The following is a 23,254-nucleotide window of genomic DNA, read 5'->3' on the forward strand; positions in this document are numbered from 1 at the left end:
ATTAATTTCACTGCTACCACCTATCTCTTTAGCTGGTTCTCCTCCCTTTTCAAACACACACACACACACACACACACACACACAACCTATAAAACGTTGGCATTGCCCAGAACTCAGTCCTTGGGGCCTCTTCATCATCTCTATCTCCACTCACTCACATCCAAGTCTCCAGGCTTGATACCATCTGTACCTGATGACTCTCAAATCTACAGCTCCAGCTCATACCTCTCCCCTGATAATAAACAAACAAACTACCTAATTAGCTAATTAATTTTTAAAAACCATTCAATTTAAGGAAATAGAAAAATGACAAAACCAAAAGAATATAGGAGGAATTAATAAATGCAAAAGCATAACTTAACACATTAAGAAAAATAAAACAGAAACTGATAAATAAAGCCAAAGGTGGGTTTTCCAAAAGGTCAATAAATATAAATGTATCTTCAACAAGCCTAAAGAAAATTCAAGGGAAAAAAGGACTCACAAGTATAGCATTTGGAAATAGAAAGGAAATGTAGCTATATATATGATAGAAAGTTTAAGGAGTAACCAATTACTAAATGCAATGCATTATCCTGGAATGAATCCTGAAATAGAAAAGGACATTAGTAGAAAAACTGTTGAAATCAGAATGAAGTCTGGCATTTAGTTAATAGTTATATACCAATGTTCATTTCTTATTTTTGACTAATGTACCTTGGTAACATAAGGTGAACATTAGGGGAAACTAGGTCAGGGATATACAGGAATTCTCTGTATTAGCTTTGCAACTTTTCTGTAAATCTAAAATTATTCCAAAAAAAAAAAAAACCATTTAAAAATAGGCAGTTAAAATCTGTAGTGGGGCCTTTTTGTCCGACATCTTAGGGAGGTGAGGTGATAGCAGTTGCTCTCCCGGCTTCGCTATGCCGCCCAAGGATGACAAGAAGAAGAAAGATGCCAGAAAGTCGGCCAAGAAAGACAAAGACCCAGTGAACAAATCTGGGGGCAAGGCCAAAAAGAAGAAGTGGTCCAAAGGCAAAGTTCGGGACAAGCTCAATAACCTAGTCTTGTTTGACAAAGCAACGTATGACAAACTCTGTAAAGAAGTTCCCAACTATAAGCTTATACCAGCTGTCGTCTCTGAGAGACTGAAGATTCGTGGCTCCCTGGCCAGGGCAGCCCTGCAGGAGCTGCTTAGTAAAGGACTTATTAAACTGGTTTCAAAGCACAGAGCTCAAGTAGTTTACACCAGAAATACCAAGGGTGGAGATGCTCCAGCTGCTGGTGAAGATGCATTAACAGGTCCCACCAGCTGTATATTTTGAAAAATAAAGCTTTATTAAATCAAAAAAAAAAATCTGTAGTGGGGGAAGAAAAGATATCGTTCATAAGGGCACCAAACACTATGTAATACCTTGAAATAGACTTAAGAAATGTATAAACCTATAGGAAATTTAAATAAATAAGTAAAACTGTGCTAGAGAACATTAAAAAATAAAGAATAATGGTGGTTACCAGGGGCTAGAGAAAGAGGAAATGGGGAGTTGTTACTTAATGTGTACAGAGTTTCAGTTTGAGAAGATGAAACATTCTGGAGATGGATGGTGGTAGAGTTGTACAACAATGTGAGTGTACTTAATGCCACTGAACTGTACACTTAAAAGTTGTAATGTGGTAAATTTTATATTCTATTTTACTGAAATAAAAAATAGTGAATATATACTGTACTCCTAGATAGGAAAGCTTAATATAATAACAGGTCAATTTTTCCCAAATGATGACTCTAAAATGTAATGCAATTCTAATAAAATATCAAAATGATTGATTATTTTGAACTTGGTTCTAAAATTCATTTCATGGATTTATTTAGTAAATCATGTTTTGAAAGTCAAGAAGCCAACAGGAAAAAAAGGTTGGCGCTAAACCTTACGTCTTACACCAAAATAAATTTCAAACAGATAAAATGATGCTTAAATGTACAAAACAAAACCATGAAAGTCCTAAAACAATCACAGGAGAAATTTTTTAAATAATCTCAAAGTGGGAAAAGGCCTTCTAGTGTAACACAAAATCCACAAGCCATTAAATTAATTTTGGTAAATCTAAGAACATAAAAATTAAAATTTTCTTCATATCAAAAAGAGAAGCATGATAAAGAGACAAACAACAAATGAGGAAAAAATATTTGCAACTAACATCCCAGGAAAAATGCTAATTTCCCTAAAGTACATTCATTAGAACTAGTGTCTTTGGTCTCTAAAACCAGAGTTCCTAGTCAAATAGTCTTGGTAAATGCTGTATACAAAGTTACCATTTGAAGTTCTATATAATATACATTAGTCCACTAAAGTTCTGCAGTCCTGTATTAAAGCATTTCTTACCCTTATTAAGAACATTACACCTTTTTTATGGGCTACCTATTAAAATCTTGCAGAACATATTTTGGGAAATGTTCATCTAATAGTTTTTATTATACTCAGGGAAATTCATATACTATGTTATCACATTTATTAAAGAGAAAATTATACATACCTATATCCTAAATATATTTCTATCTATTTGTGGGGATTACCTACTTGTTAAAAAGCAAGTTTCAAAACTAGGATTTTACCAGAATTCCAATTTCACCCCTCACCACTACCAGGAACATTCCAGTACTAACATTCAAGGGTCAGAGGTGGAGAAAACAAAACCCAATAAAGTAGGTTTCTTAAAGGCTACCTTTTATATTATAATTCAAAACTCAAAGTTACCTTATTAAACAGCACCTTTTAAAGTAGGTAAAATATATTTAAGCAAATATTGAGGCAAAGAATAAGCTTTTTATAGGCAGAATCATACTGAATTGCAAAATACATTATTGCATAAACAAAGTCAAGAAAAATTATTGTCTGATAGAACAACACTGTGTTTTAATTAAACAATCACATGCCTCAGTTTATATGTTCACACTCATTAACTCATTGGATCCTGACTACAAAATACTGGAAGGTAGGCACGGTAGATCTTACTATTCCCATCCTACAAATTAAAAAACTGAAGTTTTGATGATTTGCCTAAGGGCTAGTAATAGAAGAATTTAGCAGAAATCCAGGTCTACCTCTACACTGTGTATGTAGATAAATATCAACAATTAATGCTATAAAAATTGGAATTATTTATTATTCACTTGGACAAGACAGCATTTTAATTTCAAGTGTCATATATAAAATACCTGAAGGTTATTCTCAAAGCAGGTCAAGGTGTGATTAAACAGATTCAGGAAGTATACTGTGCTATTTGATAATTCTTCACTTTTGTTCGTTAAACAATCTGTCAAGAAACCAAAAAGTAGATTAATGTATCTCAAGCAACAATTATATATAGTCATTTATCTCTCAAGCTGTTATCTTCTGTTTCACACTATCGTAATCCTTTATTCAGACAAGCATGAAGTGTTCCACATTAAGAGAATTTTCCAAATACATGAAGCTTACCCCTTTTAGTTTCCAAAAGGTTTTTTTTACATCATAACCATTTAAATGAAAATATTAAAAGTCACATACTTTTCTCTCTTTGTAAAAACCATATACCAAGTAAAATTGAAATTGATTTTTGATGGTACAAAGTCTTAATCATGAATATCAGTTATCAAATGCCGCCTTAATAGGAGTACTCTTAGTGCTGTTTAGGCATAAGACTATCCTGCATTAATTTTAGCTAAATTCATATGCTGTTTGATTGTTTTCTGTGTTACATTTAGTAGTTCTGGGTCTCTTCCATCTTCACTAGTGGGTCAGTTATTGCATCTAAGAGGTTAATCTTTTAAAATCTGCTCTTTCTAATCTATTGTGAGTTGGGAGACCAGAGAAACAAGCTGGTGAGAATCTTGCATAAAATACTGATAAAGGGACTTCAAGTAAAATCTGGACATAAATACACTTGTTTTATGTTTTTCTTAAAATCTTACATAAATGATATTCCTCTGCAACTTGCTACTCTCACTTAGCAAGTTCATTCCTTTGAATTGTTTTCTATTTCTATGTATGAACATAGCACAATTTTTTAATCTATTCTCCCTTCTTGGATGAACTTATTCTTTATCCTCAGTTTGCTTTTACCTCTCCCTGTGCTCTCAGCTTACCCTCTGGGATCTAGGTTCAAGTGCCTGGCACCATATCCTGGAACTCATAGTCAACCATTTCAATCTCACTTTCCTAGAATCCTTGCCCTTTTTACATTCCACATACTCACAAATATTTAAAACCTTCATTAACTTTCTCTACTCCCAATTGTGGTTGTAGAACACTATTATAGAAAATTCTAAAGTTATAATCAGGGGACTCAATTCAAACTAGTTTCAGGGCCACAAAACAATCCTTGTAGATGCCCTACCAATTACTCCACAAGGGATGTTCAAATACTTTCTATTCTCTAGTACTCAACCATACTCTTGTTCTTCTTAAATTTAACTGAGAGCTGTATATTATACACACTCAGGGCCATCTATTATGATCTTTCAACTGGGAGGGGAGAGACAGGATAGAAGGCTGTTGCAGTTATCCAGGAGAAAGGTGGCAATGCAAACAGAAAGAAATCAATGGATAAGAGATACACAGAATAGGTAGTGAAGAGTACCAGAATATGCCAACTCAAAATATGCCTCTTTGGCATATGGATTATTCTGAGCTAAAGGCCTTTAAGGACTTCCCTGGTGGCGCAGTGGTTAAGAATCTGCATGCCAATGCAGGGGACATGGGTTCGAGCCCTGGTTGGGAAAGATCCCACATACTGCACAGCAACTAAGCCTGTGTGCCACAGCTACTGAGTCTGCGCTCTAGAGCCCATTAGCCACAACTACTGAGCCCGCGTGCCACAACTACTGAAGCCTGCGCGCCTAGAGCCCATTCTCCACTACAAGAGGAGCCACTGCAGGGAGAAGCCCGCGCACCGCAAAGAAGAGTAGCCCCCGCGCGCCGCAACTAGAGAAAGCCCACGCACAGCAACGAAGACCCAACGCAGCCAAAAATAAATAAATTTTAAAAAAGTAAAGGCCTTTAAGAACCAAAAGATTCAGGAAAAACTCTAAAAACAGGGCACAAGTTTTTATTTTGTAGATAAAATTTACACTTGTAAAGGAAATTTCCACTTGTAAAGATGTCTCTCTCTCTCAAGAAAAAGAAAAGGGAGGACTCTTAACAACTAACTCTTACCAATGGAGATGGTTCTAACTTAAATCTATGTAACAAACCTTACTAAACAATCCCGTTTACCATACTTTTCCTGGTCACTTTCCCATAACTTGCCTCCTTCATCCAGAAGACCAAAACCCTTTCTCCTCTGATTATCCTAAGATGGTATATAAACCCAAATTCTAACCATCCATTTGGGTTACTCATCACGGGGTGCTCCCGTGTGTACATGTGCAATGCACTTGTTAATAAGCTTCTGTTTGTTTTCTCTTGTTACTCCGTCTTTGGCCAGTCTAATTAGAGAGTTCCAGCCAGAGAACCTAAAATGGATAGAGGAAAAAGATTTTTTCCCTCCCTTAGAGTAGACATTAGGATATGACACACTATATGACGCATGCACTATTATAAACAACAATCACTACAATGAAAGCTAATGTTAACTGAGTAGTTGCCATGTTCCAAGTGCCATGCTTGTACTTTAAACACATTTATTCAATTCTTACAACAATCCTATGAGGCAAGAACTATCATCTCCATTTTCTAAATAAGGAACAAAGGCAGAGAGGAATTAAGAAGTTACCCAAGGTCATAAAACTGGTAAGTAAAAACCTGGAATTTCTACTCAGTCTGATTCCTGAGCCTGCACTTGCAAACACTACAAATATAAAATATCTACACTCTAGACAATTAAAGTTCAATACTGGGAATCAATAAATACATGCCACTGCTCCTCCCTCCACCACCCATAGATTTCTTACACCATGCAGGGATTCAGGCAGTCGCTACCAACTGATCAGTGCTGGCAACTGAGATGAAGCATAAAACTGGTAAACAGGGCAGCAACTAGCACATAAAGACTCCTTTGTGCAAACTGGAAAAAGACATTCCGTCCAGGTAGATTATTTACAAAAAAGTGCTCCTACCTCCAGAAGCTGAGCTGGAATCCAGCCCCACTCATCCCCTTACATGGCCCCTAGTGTAGGACTTGGCCTGCACCTGGCATACCTGGGGCTCTACTGATGAACCTATTCCAAGAGTCTTTCCCTCTCTGAACTCACACACTCTACATTCTCTGCAGCTTTATCTTCTCCAGCATGTAAGTCCTGTTCTGACTGTTCACCTTATCATTTAAAAATCTGAGGGATCACTTCACAAATTAGGAAACAGCTAGAGAAATAAAGTGATATACTGAGGATCATACATCAAGTTAGTAAGGCATTGAAATACAAAATATACTTTCCAGGCTCTTGATTAAGTATTATCCTAATTATACCATTTTTCCTTTACTATTTAAAAATGTTACTCTCTCTGTTGGCTTTCAAAAAGTTCACACACTAAATTCTTAAAAAAAAAAAAATAACATAAGTCTCTCTTAATCCTGGTTTAACATCATCACAAAGTAGCCTTGAATCTTTTTACACGAGGTAGAGTATAAATAAAAACAAAGTTACAAATATGCATAATATTATTATATTGTGCTAACGAGATTGAAGAAGTTTTCAGTTTTTGTAGTTGACATTTTGGAGGGAAGTACAGGGAATACAATTTCATCCACAACAACTGTACATCTGTGTATAATGAGCCACATCATGGCAAATGACATGCACAATATGGGGGTGTGTGTGTCCCTGGATTGTCTTACAAAAGCAGTATAAAGCATGAATGTGATTCATACTTCTATACAAAGTATGTAACTGAAATAATTTCTTTATAAAAAAGTAATTTATATGGGGCTTCCCTGGTGGCGCAGTGGTTGAGAGTCTGCCTGCCGATGCAGGGAACACGGGTTCGTGCCCCGGTCTGGGAAGATCCCACATGCCGCGGAGCGGCTGGGCCCGTGAGCCATGGCCGCTGAGCCTGCGCGTCCGGAGCCTGTGCTCCACAACGGGAGAGGCCACAGCAGTGAGAGGCCCGCGTACCGCAAAAAAAAAAGAAACATTAGTAGTACTAAAGCTTCCTATAAGCACTAAGTGAAGTGGTCATTATGAATTTTCCTCATCTCAGATAATCAATGCAGCCTCATCAAGGACAGATTAGCATAGCTTCTTTCTCAGCGAGGGCTCAAGCATCAGCTCAAGAGGCATTCTTAAAGGTGTTAAGGATTCAAGTTAAGACCTTACATAGAAACCCACTAAATATCATAACAGGAATTATGTATGCATCTTTAGATAAAGTATTTGGCATCTATTAGGAGCTTGTATAAGGATCTCTGCTGTTTTTCAAAACTAATTCTATAGAGAACAACAGAGACAATTATCAATTTCTGAAAAACAGGGCAAGCTTCAGAAAACATAGTATTAAACTATGGGAACTTTGTACTTAAACAACATAATTAAGTTTAATAAGTATGAAAACTAGGACATTTTAAGTTATAAGATATAAATGAGTCCAATGCTTAGTATGTTACCATTTAGATAAAATATGGGAAAGATGGGTTCTGATTAATTGATCTTCTGGTTAACTATCAAGTTTTATTATTGATTTTTAAAGAATCAAGACATAAAAAGTGAAGAGTGGCAGAATATTTGCCATATGGATTATTCTGAGCTGATGGCACTTGGAAAATAGCCAAGGCAGAGAGAAGCTTTCTGTGAATTCCCCTTATCTGCTTGAAGACAGAGCTTCCAAAAGAAAATCAGTTGTCATAAATCCCTTCTCCAGGAGTTTCATCAACTAGGGAAGATTTTCTCCTATCAGAGGAAAGGAGACCAATCAAACAGAATGGAGAGTCCAGAAATAAATTCCTGCATATACAGTCAACTATGAGCTGAACTCCTAGAAACAGAGAGCAGAATGGTGATTGCCAAAGGCTGGGGGGTGGGAGAAATGGGAAGATATTTGTCAAAGGGCACAAACCTCCAGCTGTAAGATAAGTTCTGGGGATCAAATGTACAGTATGGTGATTTTAGTTAGCAATACTGTATTCTATACTTGAAAGTTGCTAAGAGAATAAATCTTAAATGATCTCACCACACACACACACACATACAAAAAGGTAATTATGTGACATGACGGAGGTGTTACCTAACACTATGGTGGTAATCATTCTGCAATTTATAAGTGTATCAAATCAACACACTGTACACCTTAAACAATGTTATATGTCAATTATATCTCAATAAAGTTGAAAAAAGAACAAAAACAAAGTACCAAAACACTTTACCATAAAGCAATTCATAGTCTCATCAAATCTGGTCACTCTACTGATTATTCACCTGTCATATGCATAAGATAACCAAGAAGCATCTCAATAACCAGGCTATCCCTATGTCAACAATACACTTCTTTTTTAAAAAAAAAACTTTTTTTTTCAAACACATAGACATTTTTTAATTTATTTTTTTACACAGCAGGTCCTTATTAGTTATCCATTTTATACATATTAGTGTATATATGTCAATCCCAATCTCCCAATTCATCACACCACCACCCCCCGCCCCGCCACTTTACCCCCCGTGGTGTCCATACATTTGTTCCCTGCATCTGTGTCTCTATTTCTGCCCTGCAAACCCGTTCATCTGTACCATTTTTCTAGGTTCCACATATATGCGTTAACAATACACTTCTGATAACAGCTTTAAAATTGTGAAGAGGAGAAATCCTTGATATATTTTCTTTACTTCTTAACAGTCACTCTCCACAAGAATTAATTTCCATGTTATTTGTAATATGAATTGGAAGAGTTGTGTACACTCCTTTTGAGTTTCAATCAGTTTCCAAAAACTCATTTCTGATGAAGACTAATATCATTCAAAGACACAAAAATTCTAAAGATAAAATAGATGGTAGTGGTAACGGATGGCACTCTTTTTTTTTTATATTGGAGTATACTTGATTAACAATGTTGTATTAGGATGGCACTCTCTTTCATTGAGAGTCTAGCCTTCCTTTCATCAAGTAATAATGGCAAAGACTACGTGCCAACCCACAGCTAGATCAAGTAGAAAGGTGATTTTTTTTGGCAATGTATTACTTTTAAAAGTATTCTTTTAAACAATATTTTAGCTTTTATAGCTTTACATGTTTATATTTTTAATAATATTATTTAAAAAATTTTTAATAGCCCCTTAAATTAACTTTAAAAGATATTTATAGGGTTTCCCTGGCGGCGCAGTGGTTGACAGTCCGCCTACCGATGCAGGGGACACGGGTTCGTGCCCCGGTCCAGGAAGATCCCACATGCCGCAGAGCGGCTGGGCCCGTGAGCCATGGCCGCTGAGCCTGCGCGTCTGGAGCCTGTGCTCCACAACGGGAGAGGCCACAAGAGTGAGAGGACCACGTACGGCAAAAAAAAAAAAAAAAAAAAAAGATATTTATATAATTATAGTTTTGCATTTTCTAGCACAGAGGATGAAAAAGGAATAGTCATTTTATATCAAAATATATATTCTTACAAAATGGATCACATATTGGTTTAAGTCTCAATTAAAAACAGATTTTAAAAACACCTCAGTAGTTTTCGTTCTTCCTTCGTAATGTTTTTCCTTCCCATTTTATCTTTTAGGTGTCAGACTGAATAGACTCCAGATTATTTACCATTAAAGAGTTCTATTGCTGGCATCACTTATCAGCTCTGTATTTGCAAATTTAATAACTAGGTCACCACAAAAAGTTAACTGAGACAAAAGGGTTCATAGCTTGTATTTAACAGTTTTACATAAGTTCTGAGAAAACTGACCAGTCTTTTTTTTTTAATGTCTATTTTTTTTATTTTTTATTTTTTTAACATCTTTCTTGGAGTATAATTGCTAAAAATATGGAACACTTCACGAGTTTGCGTGTCATCCTTGCGCGGGGGCCGTGCTAATCTTCTCTGTATCGTTCCAATTTTAGTATATGTGCTGCCGAAGGAAGCACGACCAGTCTTTTTATGTTTAAATAAAAAAGCAAATAATCTAGATTTGGGGGGGAATATTTATACTGTGTTTTCATGTATATACGGTAGGGGAGGAAACATAATTTTCCCTCTACCTTGTAAGTTCTCAGTTGGGTCCCCTGTAACAAAAGACAGATCAATAGGAGAAAAACAAACAGAAGTTTGTTAACTTGTATATCTTCCGCATATACACAGAAGATACAAAGGGAAATTGAGTAACTCAAAGGGGCTTAGAAGTCAGACTTGAATATCATCTTCAGGTAAAAGCAAAGATGGGTGTGGGGGAGGTCAGTTATGGGGAAATGACCAGGAAAAGTGAGGTAAACAAGCATAAGGTTATGCAGATTATGTCCCTGCCTTCTCCATTTACAAGATTCTCTAGTGATTTAAAGTCATCCTTTTCTTCCTGGTACAGAGAGGGAGACACCCTTAGCAGTGGAGATTTCCTTAATAAATATAAATTTCTCATACAAAATGGTTATTTCTACTCTGTTTTCAGAGCTTCTCCTGTGTCTGCGGTTTCTCAAAATAATCAGCTCAAAATAATCCTTATGCCAAAGAGGCATATTTTGGGATGGCACATTTTGGTCTCTGACAATACAAAATGACAACATCCTAGGCAAACTTCTGATCAGGCACAAATTCATTTAAAATTATAGTGTGATATGATTGCTTTCTTCCATTTTATTAAAAGAGTAAATATCCTTTGTATTCATTCTTTTACCTATTTCTAAAGGCCAAAGATTTTTAAAAAACAATGACTGGATAGGTAACAAATGGATTATCCTTTAAGTAAAAGGAAAAGAGAAGCCTTTAGCATTATTTATTAAGAAAATAGAAGAGTGAGGATTCCATGAAACCAGTGGTTTAATAGATCTGGTTGCTAGAGATGCGATTGTCTCAGAACCTGATGCCTGATTCCTGATCATTGCTGACCATTAACATTAGAAAATGTGCAACCCTATTAAAAACTTTTTTTTCACATTATCTAGTTTTAATTTTATGTAGTACTGATAGGTCTTTAGGCAAAAAAAGAGTATTTTACATTTATATCTTTTGTAAAAGACTAGGTTTTCCATGATATCAAACATGTATATAGCATAGATATTAAACTTTGTAGGGCTAAAGTGCAGGGCTAATATTTCTTAAAATGGAGACTGTGCAATGAATTTGTCAAATAGCACTTTAAAAACAAAATTAGGCCTTAACTCATGAACACTGTCTATTCAGATGAACAATCTTAAAGCCCTCCGATTTTAGTTCTAGGCTCTTGATCTGCAGTTCATTTACACTTTCTGAGCCCCCATTCTACCTCACAGGGCTCGGCTTATTGTGAAGTTCAAATGAACCAAGGGCCATGACATTGAGAAATATTATTTAATTTAATTGCTGACTTGCTATTCACCTTCTTTAGCTCATTTTCTCCTTCCTTCAAATTTCTTTTCTCACTGCTTTGTAACAGAAGACTATGTTGCTCAAGTAAGAATGCTTTATTAAATTTTGGTAAAAATTGCAAAGTTTTTTGAACAATTCTTTAAATTTTTCAGAAAATGTTCATGTTATCTTTATTACAGAGATTTGTAGAAAACATAATTAGAAGTGTTTCCAGGTAATTTGGTAAAGATTATTCATTTCTAGGTAAGGTGATTATTTTATTTTATTATTTTATTTAAAGATTTTTTTTGATGTGGACCATTTTTTTTAAAGTCTTTATTGAATTTGTTACAATATTGTTTCTGTTTTATGTTTTAGTTTTTTGGTTTCGAGGCATGTGGAATCTTACCTCCCCAACCAGGGATCGAATCCACATCCCCTGCATTGGAAGGCAAAGTCTTAACCACTGTACCACCAGGGAAGTCCTAGATGATTACTTTAGAATGAATACCCAAGGAAAAACATCTGAGGAACACAAATTTATAAAACTATTTTATTTCCATATAAAATACAGAATATAAATTATGATAAATTTTAAAATGTGAATGAAACAATGAATGGAAGATAACTTTTTTAAAATGCATAATCTGGAAAAAGAAAATAGCCAATCTCTCTGATTACATCTAACATATGAATAATCATGGCAGATTTGGACAGTCCGTCAAGTTTTAAAAATCTTTATGTATTTTTGAATAGGTATTAAATGCTATGGTATACAATCCAAAGGGTACAAATGTAAGCAGAATGAAAACTAAGTCTTCCTGTCTTTCCTGCCCACTCAGCTATCTAATTCTCCAAAAGATGTCATATTTCTCTGCACCTTGCTTGGTCATATATTTTGGCCAAATTAATTTTAATTAGGAAGTAAACATTTCATTTTTTCTTCAGAAGAAGTTCAATCAAGGAATATGTTCAAGATAGGATGCCTCACAGAAAAACAAAAGTACCCTAAGAATTTATTCTAAAGAGTTTTACATCTACCATACTGAGTAAATATGTAGCAAAATGTTTTCTTTCCTTTTTATTTTTTTTTAAATAGCCAGAGAAGAAAGCTATTCTAAATTAGTAAATTCATTACAAAATATCTTTTAAAGAAAAGATGCTTTACCTCTCAAGTATGTAAATTAAGTAACATCAGTCGAAAGAAGTGAATCCCAACACATACCCCACTTATTCTAATTAACTGATTTTAAATTATTTGCAATTAGCATATTTTTTCCTATATCAATGGATTTTTCGGAAGGGCTTAAGAATAATTAAAAACAGCTCTTCTGTATAAGTTAAGCAAACTCTGTTCAATCATATTTACGCTAAAAAGTTTTACTCCAAAAAAGTAAAGATTTGCTTTAAAAAAAAGTTAGCTGTCAGTCAAGCCTCTGTTCAAATTACCAGAAATTTTGAATTAATAGAGACAAAATTAAAAGAGTTAATATTCAATATCCATGGTATACTACAAAGGAAAAGAAACTTAGCAGGGAGTCTTTTTCCCATTTACAGTTTTTCTTCATATGAACTAAACAAAAAGACAAAGTCCTTAAAAAGTTAAGCTCCTTAATGACTTACAGATACACAGATTTTTAATTCACTCTATCCTTTCTATTTCCACAGCCCATGCCCTACTTAATGTTTTCTTTGCTTCTTGCCTAAACCATTGTAAGAATTTCCTCAGTGGTCTCTCTCTTCCAATGGGGTTCCACAAAAAAAAAAAGAAAAAGAAAGGGTCTTTGTAGTTTAAAAAAAAAAAAAGCTCAGAAAGTGCTAGGTTAAATGATGTTTAAAAGTTTTTTTTAACCTATAGTCCTTCTCACTGCTTTTAATATTCTATGTGTATTGTAAATTCCCAAGATACTATAGTATATAACCATTTCTTAATACTATGCTGGTGTTCTAGGCAGTATGAAAAATGTTGGCATAAGTGATAAACTACTATATAGGTCAAGGTCTTACCTTCCCTTTCCAAGTTTACCTCCCATTGTGCTTCCAGCATCCTGTAACATCTACTACTCTTTTATACCTCTGTGCCTCTGTTCACGATGCCTCCCTATCTGCAATGTCCTTCCTCTCATCTCTACTTATTGAAATCATGTCCAGTCACAAAAGTGTAGGATCAAAAGGTACCTCCTCCAGGAAGTATTTCAAATTCTCTCCAATCTGATTTATTTTCAGCTTTCCCAAGACTCTATAACTTTATTATAGCAGTTATTTGTCTGCTTTAGGTTATATTGTAACTATAACTTCCTTCCTCAAACATTATAAGGAATAGAAAATAAGAATTTCCTAGTACATAGTTGGTATTCAAAACACTTATGAATTGAAATAGTGATTTTAATTTTCCTAAAGAATGCTTGAAAATAGATCTCATTTCATTATACAAATACATACAAGCCTGCAAAACTGGTAGAACAGACGTTATCACCTCCCCCTATCACAGATTATTATAAACATCATAATTACTATTATATTAAGCAGCTAACATTCCTTGAACATTAACTATATGCCAGATACTAAGCTAAGTGCTTTACACAGTTTATTTCATTTACTCCTCAAAACAATCATATAAAGTAGGTGCCATTATTACCACCAATTTACGGATGAGGAAACTGAAGCTCCAAGAGGTAAAAATCACATGCCCAAGGTCTGACAGTAGTAGGTTAGGGCTAATAAATGGCAGAGCTTAGAATAAATTCCAGATCTGTCTGACTGCAAAGCTCACTGTTAACTGCTACACTTTTCTGCCTTTCAGTATTTGCCCAAGCATTTCTCACTAATAAACCGTGATGCTAATCACAGTTCATTTAAACTTAGTAACAAAAAATATTCAAAATTTTCAGATTCAAATAAAATGACATCTATACTGTTGAACCATGACAGCAACATGAAAATGAAAGAATTACTTACTTGCACAATTTGCCTTCTGCCATGTGGAATTGAAAAACTCAGACAGAATCACAACTATTTGCATTCTATCTGCCATTAAGAGACTTCTGGCACAACTATGACTCTCAGAGGAATTCTATAACGACAAAAGAAAAAGAAAGAAAAATACACTCTGAATATTTTTAGACTTCCCAAACAACTACTTGAGGCAAAAAACCTTATAAAAATAATTCAAATATTTATTATAAGCATTTAATTTTTTTGCTATAATCAAATAATGATGTCATTAATAATAACAACTGTAATAAAACAATAGCAGCTAACATTTACTGGTACCAGGTTCACTTGCAAGGGAAGAAAATCTTTGCTTCTTAAATAAATAAGTACTTGCTTCTATGGTACAGTCTCAACTGCTTAGGCCCACATGTAATATTTCTTACTCCTTACGCACAGGAAAAAATTCTGGAAAGCTATTCACCAAAATGTAGCATTAGTTATCTCTGAATAATGGAAATAGAGCGATTTTCAATTTCTTTTTTGCCTCTTTTACACTAAATTTTTCTACAATGAACATATATTATTTACACATTTTTAAAAACCTGGTGGATAAATGATCACAAAACATTGTTTCAGGGCTTCCCTGGTGGCGCAGTGGTTGAGAGTCCGCCTGCTGATGCAGGGGACACAGTCCCCTGTGCCCCGGTCCGGGAAGATCCCACATGCCGCGGAGCGGCTAGGCCCGTGAGCCATGGCCGCTGAGCCTGCATGTCCGGATCCTGCGTGTCCGGAGCCTGTGCTCCGCAACGGGAGAGGCCACAACAGTGAGAAGCCCGCATACCACAAAAAACAAAAAAAATTGTTTCATCTTCTGGACATTTTTTGGCTCAAAATCTTAAAACCCACAAGAAAATGTGATACATCTAGTTTGTACCGAAACAGTTTGTACCCAGATAGAAGAACATGCTTTCCACAGATCGTTTTAATAATGAAACTCACACTATGCAAATAATAAATTCAAGTTCCTAAATTATTGGATCCTTATCTATTTCCTTTCCTTTTTGCCCCAAGCAAGGAACTAAGTCCTGCTGACTCTTCATTCTTTCAAAGTTATTTAACTCCTACTATTTATCCGGCACTATAAGAATCTTGGAGTTCTGAGTATACAAAGAGTATAAAGGAATGCCATCAACACTGGGTCTTCAAAACCTCCCCAGAGACATACAGATAAGGAATTAAATAGTGTCATTAGTAATAAAAGAGAGAATATGTTAACTCTAGAAAAGAACTGATCAGCCATGTGGGATAAGAAAAGAGGGAAGGAGGGCTTAACAGCAGAATTCTTGTTTTAAAATATTTCTGAAGATCATTTTGGGATGATTACCCTTTCTGTGGCTTAGTTTTGTTTTCTCATTAAAACATGCAGCCAAATGAATGCTTGCCTTTAAAATAGTAAATTGAATAAAACATTTTACTTTTTTTTTGTTCCTGTGGTACGCGGGCCCCTCACTGTTGTGGCCTCTCCCGTTCCGGAGCACAGGCTCCAGACACGCAGGATCCGGACATGCAGGCTCAGCGGCCATGGCTCACGGGCCTAGCCGCTCCGCGGCATGTGGGATCTTCCCGGACCGGGGCACGAACCTGTGTCCCCCGCATCAGCAGGTGGACTCTCAACCACTGCACCACCAGGGAAGCCCTGAATAAAACATTTTAAAAAACCCTTTTCTTGGAATTGCTTTCAGAGCAATATCAGCTATAGAAGAAGATTTCATAAAAGATCAAACAATGGTTTGTGATAATTTACCCACCCGATTAAAGTAGAGCATGGCCTAAAGAGTCAGACAAACCTGGATTACTAGCTGGTAATCTTGGACAGCTGAGGTAAACTCTCTGAGGCTCAGTTTCATGATCATGAGTCCTACAGGTACAGCATTAAATGAAATACCATATGTTAATCACTTAGCACAATGTCTGGCACCTAGTAAGTAACTGATATATGCTATTTCACCTAGCTACCTGTTGCCAACAAGAAGTGCTCTAAGTGGGTGTAGCTGGCTAAGTATAACCAGTTACTTAAGTAGAGTCTTATAAGTGGATGATTGGATATTTTAAAAATCAATACAGATAGAAACTAGGGGCCTGAACCAAGATGGTGGAGTAGAAGGACGTGCTCTCGCTCCCTCTTGTGAGAACACCAGAATCACAACTAGCTGCTGGACAATCATCGACAGGAAGGCACTGGAACTCACCAAAAAAAGACACCCCACATCCAAAGACAAAGGAGAAGCCACAATGAGACGGTAGGGGCACAATCACAGCAAAATCAAATCCCATAACTGCTGGGTGGGTGACTCACAGACTGGAGAACAATTATACCACAGAAGTCCACCCACTGGAGTGAAGGTTCTGAGCCCCACATCAGGCTTCCCAACCTGGGGGTCCGGCAACGGGAGGAGGAATTCCTAGAGAATCAGACTTTGAAGACTAGTGGGATCTGATTGCAGGACTTCGACAGGACTGGGGGAAACAGAGACTCCACTCTTGGAGGGTACACACAAAGTAGTATGCGCGTCGGGACCCAGGGGAAGGAGCAGTGAACCCAGGGGAGACTGAACCAGACCTACCTGCTAGTGTTGGAGGGTCTCCTGCAGAGGTGGGGGGTGGCTGTGGCTCACCACGGGGACAAGGACACTGGCAGCAGAAGTTCTGGGAAGTACTCCTTGGCGTGAGCCCTCCCAGAGTCGGCCATTAGCCCCACCAAAGAGCCCAGGTAGGCTCCAGTGTTGGGTTGCCTCAGGTCAAACAACCAAAAGGGAGGGAACCCAGCCCCACCCATCAGCAGTCAAGTGGATTAAAGTTTTACTGAGCTCTGCCCACCAGAGCAACACCCAGCTCTACCCACCACCAGTCCCTCCCATCAGGAAACCTGCACAAGCCTCTTAGATAGTCTCACCCACCAGAGGGCACACAGCAAAAGCAAGAAGAACTACAATACTGTGGGAAAAAACCCACAGCCTGTGGAACAAAAACCACATTCACAGAAAGACAGACAAGATGAAAAGGAAGAGGGCTATGTACCAGATGAAGGAACAAGATAAAACCCCGGAAAAACAACTAAATGAAGTGGAGATAGACAACCTTCCAGAAAAAGAATTCAGAATAATAATATGAAGATGATCCAGGACCTCGGAAAAACAACAGAGGAAAAGATCGAGAAGATGCAAGAAATGTTTAACAAAGACCTAGAAGAATTAAAGAACAAACAAACAGAGATGAACAATACAATAACTGAAATGAAAACTACACTAGAAGGAATCAATAGCAGAATAACTGAGGCAGAAGAACGGATAAGTGACCTGGAAGACAGAATGGTGGAATACACTGCTGAGGAACAGAATAAAGAAAAAAGAATGAAAAGAAATGAAGACAGCCTAAGAGACCTCTGGGACAACATTAAATGCAACAACATTCGCATTATAGGGGTCCCAGAAGGAGAAGAGAGAGAGAAAGGACCTGAGAAGATATTTGAAGAGATTATAGTCGAAAACTTCCCTAATATGGGAAATGAAATAGCCATCCAAGTCCAGGAAGCACAGCGAGTCCCATACAGGATAAACCCAAGGAGAAAAACGCCAAGACACATACTAATCAAATTGGCAAAAATTAAAGACAAAGAAAAATTATTGAAAGCAGCAAGGGAAAAATGACAAATAACATACAAGGGAACTCCCATAAGTTTAACAGCTGATTTCTCAGCAGACACTCTATAAGCCAGAAGGGAGTGGCATGATATACTTAAAGTAATGAAAGGGAAGAACCTACAGCCAAGATTATTCTACCTGGCAAGGATCTCATTCAGATTCGATGGAGAAATCAAAAGCTTTACAGACAAGCAAAAGCTAAGAGAATTCAGCACCACCAAACCAGCTCTACAACAAATGCTAAAGGAACATCTCTAAGTGGGAAACACAAGAGAAGAAAAGGACCTACAAAAACAAACCCAAAACAATTAAGAAAATGGTCAGAGTAACATACATATCAATAATTACCTCAAACGTGAATGGATTAAATGCTCCAAGCAAAAGACACAGGCTTGCTGAATGGATAGAAAAACAAGACCCATATATATGCTGTCTACAAGAGACCCACTTCAGACCTAGGGAAACATATATACTAAAAGTGATGGGATGGAAAAAGATATTCCATGCAAATGGAAATCAAAAGAAAACTGGAGTAGCAATACTCATATCAGATAAAATAGACTTTAAAATAAACAATGTTACAAGAGACAAGGAAGGACACTACATAATGATCAAGGGATCAATCCAAGAAGATATAACAATTATAAATATATATGCACCCAACATAGAAGCACCTCAATACATAAGGCAACTGCTAACAGCTGTAAAAGAGGAAATCAACAGTAACACAAAATAGTTGGGGACTTTAACACCTCACTTACACCAATGGACAGATCATCCAAAATGAAAATAAATAAGGAAACAGAAGCTTTAAATGACACAAATAGACCAGATAGATTTAATTGATATTTATAGGACATTCCATCCAAAAACGGCAGATTACACTGTCTTCTCAAGTGTGCACAGAACATTCTCCAGGACAGATCACATCTTGGGTCACAAATTAAGCCTCAGTAAATTTAAGAAAACTGAAATCATATCAAGCATCTTTTTAGACCACAACGCTATGAGATTAGAAATGAATTACAGGGGAAAAACATAAAAAACACAAACACATGGAGGCTAAACACTACGTTACTAAAACCAAGAGATCACTGAAGAAATCAAAGAGGAAATCAAAAATACCTAGAGACAAATGACAATAAAAACACGACAATCCAAAACCTACGGGATGCAGCAAAAGCAGTTCTAAGAGGGAAGTTTATAGCTATACAAGCCTACCTCAAGAAACAAGAAAAATCTCAAATAAACAATCTAACCTTACACCTAAAGGAACTAGAGAAAGAACAAACAAAACCCAGTTAGCAGAAGGAAAGAAATCATAAAGATCAGAGCAGAAATAAATGAAATAGAAACAAAGAAAACAATAGCAAAGATCAATAAAACTAAAAGCTGGTTCTTTGAGAAGATAAACAAAATTGATAAACCATTAGCCAGACTCATCAACAAAAAGGGAGAGGACTCAAATCAATAAAAATAGAAATGAAAAGGGAGAAGTTACAACAGACACCACAGAAATACAAAGCATCCTAAGAGACTACTACAAGCAACTCTATGCCAATAAAATGGACAACCTGGAAGAAATGGACAAATTCTTAGAAAGGTATAACCTTCCAAGACTGAACCAGAAAGAAATAGAAAATATGAACAGACCAATCACAAGTAATGAAATTGAAACTGTGATTAAAAATCTTCCAACAAACAAAAGTCCAGGACCAGATGGCTTCACAGGTGAATTCTATCAAACACTTAGAGAAGAGCTAACATCCATCCTTCTCAAACTCTTCCAAAAAAATTGCAGAGGAAGGAACACTTCCAAACTCATTCTATGAGGCCACCATCACCCTGATACCAAAACCAGACAAAGATACTACAAAAATAGAAAATTACAGACCAATAGCACTGATAAATATAGATGCAAAATTCCTCAACAAAATACTAGCAAACAGAATCCAACAACACATTAAAAGGATCATACACCATGATCAAGTGGGATTTATCCCAGGGATGCAAGGATTCTTCAATATACACAAATCAATCAATGTGATACACCATATTAACAAATTGAAGAATAAAAACCATATGATCATCTCAATAGATGCAGAAAAAGCTTTTGACAATATTAAACACCCATTTATGATGAAAACTCTCCAGAAAGTGGGCATAGAGGGAACCTACCTCAACATAATAAAGGCCATATACGACAAACCTACAGTAAACATCATTCTCAATGGTGAAAAACTGAAAGCATTTCCTCTAAGATCAGGAACAAGACAAGGATGTCCACAATCACCGCTATTATTCAACATAGTTTTGGAAGTCCTAGCCTCAGCAATCAGAGAAGAAAAACAAATAAAAGGAATACAAATTGGAAAAGAAGAAGTAAGGCTGTCACTGTTTGCAGATGACATGATACTATACATAGAGAATCCTAAAGATGCCACCAGAAAACTACTAGAGCTGATCAATGAATTTGGTAAAGTTGCAGGATATAAAATTAATGCACAGAAATCTCTTGCATTCCTATACACTAAGGATGAAAAATCAGAAAGAGAAATTAAGGAAACATTCCCATTTACCACTGCAATAAAAAGAATAAAATACCTAGGAATAAACCTACCTAGGGAGGCAAAATACCTGAATGCAGAAAACTATAAGACACTGATGAAAGAAATTAAGGATGATACCAACAGATGGAGAGATATTACATGTTCTTGGATTGGAAGAATCAATATTGTGAAAATGACTATACTACCCAAAGCAATCTACAGATTCAATGCAATCTGTATCATGTTACCAATGCCATTTTTTATAGAACTAGGACAAAAAAATCTTCAAATTTGTATGGAGACACAAAAGACCCCGAATAGGGCTTCCCTGGTGGTGCAGTGGTTGAGAGTCCGCCTGCAGATGCAGGGGACACGGGTTCATGCCCCAGTCTGGGAGGATCCTACATGCCGTGGAGCGGCTGGGCCCGTGAGCCATGGCCACTGAGCCTGCGCATCCGGAGCCTGTGCTCTGCGGCGGGAGAGGCCACAACAGTGAGAGGCCCGCGTACCGCAAAAAAAAAAAAAAAAAAAAGACCCCGAATAGCCAAAGCAGTCTTGAGGGAAAAAAACGGAGCTGGAGGAATCAGACTCTCTGAATTCAGACTATACTACAAACCTACAGTAATCAAGACAATATGGTACTGGCACAAAAACAGAAACATAGATCAATGGAACAAGATAGAAAGCCCAGAGGTAAACCCACACACCTATGGTCAACTAATCTATGACAAAGGAGGCAAGGATATACAATGGAAATAATTGTATTTTCAATAAGTGGTGCTGGGAAAACTGGACAGCTACATGTAAAAGAATGAAATTAGAACACTCCCGAACACCATACACAAAAATAAACTCAAAATGGATTTGAGACCTAAATGTAAGACTGGACACTATAAAACTCTTAGAGGAAAACATAGGAAGAACACTCTTTGACATAAATCACAGCAAAATCTTTTTTGATCCACCTCCTAGAGTAATGGAAATAAAACGAAAAATAAACAAATGGGACCTAATGAAACTTAAAAGCTTTTGCAAAGCAAAGGAAACCATAAACAAGACGAAAAGACAACTCTCAGAATGGGAGAAAATATTTGCAAATGAATCAACGGACAAAGGATTAATCTGCAAAATATATAAACAGCTCATGCAGCTCAATATTAAAAAGCAAACAACCCAATCCAAAAATGGGCAGAAGACCTAAATAGACATTTCTCCAAAGAAGACATACAGATGGCCAAGAAGCACATGAAAAGTTGCTCAACATCACTAATTATTAGAGAAATGCAAATCAAAACTACAATGAGGTATCACCTCACACCAGTTAGAATGGGCATCATCAGAAAATCTACAAACAACAAATGCTGGAGAGGGTGTGGAGAAAAGAGAACCCTCTTGCACTGTTGATGGGAATGTAAACTGATACAGCCACTATGGAGAACAGTAGGGAGGTTCCTTAAAAAACTAAGAATAGAATTACCATATGATCCCGCAATCTGACTACTGGGCATATACCCAGAGAAAACCACAATTCAAAAAGACACATGCACCCCAATGTTCACTGCAGCACTATTTACAATAGCCAGGTCATGGAAGCAACCTAACTGCCCATCAACAGAAGAATGGATAAAGAAGATGTGGCACATAGATACAATGGAATATTACTCAGCCATAAAAAGGAATGAAACTGGGTCATTTGTTGATACGTGGATGGATCTAGAGAGTGTCATACAGAGTGAAGTAAGTCAGAAAGAGAAAAACAAATATCGTATGTTAACGCATATATGTGGAACCTAGAAAAATGGTACAGATGAACCGGTTTGCAGGGCAGAAATTGAGACACAGATATAGAGAACAAACGTATGGACACCAAGGGGGGAAAGCTGCGGGGGGGGTGGGTGTGGTGGGATGAACTGGGTGATTGGGATTGACATGTATACACTGATGTGTATAAAATTGATGACTAATAAGAACCTGCTGTACAAAGAAAAAATTAAAAATAAAAATAAATAAATAAGTCAAAATCAAAATCAATACAGAATAACCTGTATGAGTGGTCAACGTGCGGAACAGTTCAGTTGAGGAAGACATCAGAGTAGTTGGGAGAAATAAGGAGAGTTCATGGAGGAAGCAGGATTTGAACTAAGCCCTATACTAAGAAAGGGAAGAAGGTTTTAAAATGGGGTAAATAAAATGATCAAGGGGTGAAAGTAGGAATGGTTATGCAGTATTCAGGGAGTATTCAGGAGACCAGTGGAAGGTACCTCTATGAAAGTAGAGGCAGTAGAGGGAGAAGTCAGGGCAAGGTAATGAAACGTCTTGAGGGTTATGAGAGTCACACAGTGGGAAACTTTTTAAGATTTTTGAGGAAGATGGCATGAAAAGCAGAGTTTGGAGAGCATAGGTCTATGTCACAATATGTAGGGTGAAGCAGGAGACTAAATAGACTATTTCCATAGTTCATGTATAATGAGAAGATAGTAGCAACAGTGAGAATGGAAGGTTAGTGATGAATAATCCCAACAACGATGATGTACTTTTGAATACCTACTGGTTCTAAAAGCTCTAAATGTATAACTCACTTAATCCTTGTAACAACTCTATGAAATAGGCAGTAGTATCCTTTTGTATTCAAACCCAGCCTCTTTCACTGCATGGTCTTGGGTAAGT

At 36.7% G+C, this 23,254-nt stretch overlaps 1 protein-coding gene, 1 non-coding gene and 1 pseudogene across 5 annotated transcripts in view; 1 reads left to right on the forward strand and 2 right to left on the reverse strand.

The window, feature by feature from the left end:
* The window catches only part of OSTM1 (osteoclastogenesis associated transmembrane protein 1), an 82,689-nt gene that overhangs the window by 53,661 nt on the left and 5,774 nt on the right, over nt 1–23,254 (reverse strand). For all 4 annotated transcript variants that reach the window (XR_012324772.1, XR_012324773.1, XR_002175232.3 and 1 more), the window contains exons 2-3: nt 14,362–14,476; nt 3,197–3,294 (exon numbers count right to left, since the gene is read on the reverse strand). Coding sequence is in view for 1 of the 4 variants with exons in the window: in XM_019929527.3 (XP_019785086.2) it covers nt 3,197–3,294; nt 14,362–14,476 (213 nt within the window). In the remaining 3 variants the exon portion in view is untranslated. The remainder of the gene's footprint in view (nt 1–3,196; nt 3,295–14,361; nt 14,477–23,254) is intronic.
* On the forward strand, nt 848–1,326 carry LOC101320640 (small ribosomal subunit protein eS25 pseudogene; annotated as a pseudogene).
* Nucleotides 9,904–10,010, reverse strand: LOC117307554 (U6 spliceosomal RNA). Its single transcript, XR_004521321.1, has one exon. It is a non-coding gene; the product is annotated as a U6 spliceosomal RNA (small nuclear RNA).

The sequence above is a fragment of the Tursiops truncatus genome, chromosome 12, assembly GCF_011762595.2.
Source record: "Tursiops truncatus isolate mTurTru1 chromosome 12, mTurTru1.mat.Y, whole genome shotgun sequence".
Lineage (NCBI taxonomy): Eukaryota > Metazoa > Chordata > Mammalia > Artiodactyla > Delphinidae > Tursiops > Tursiops truncatus.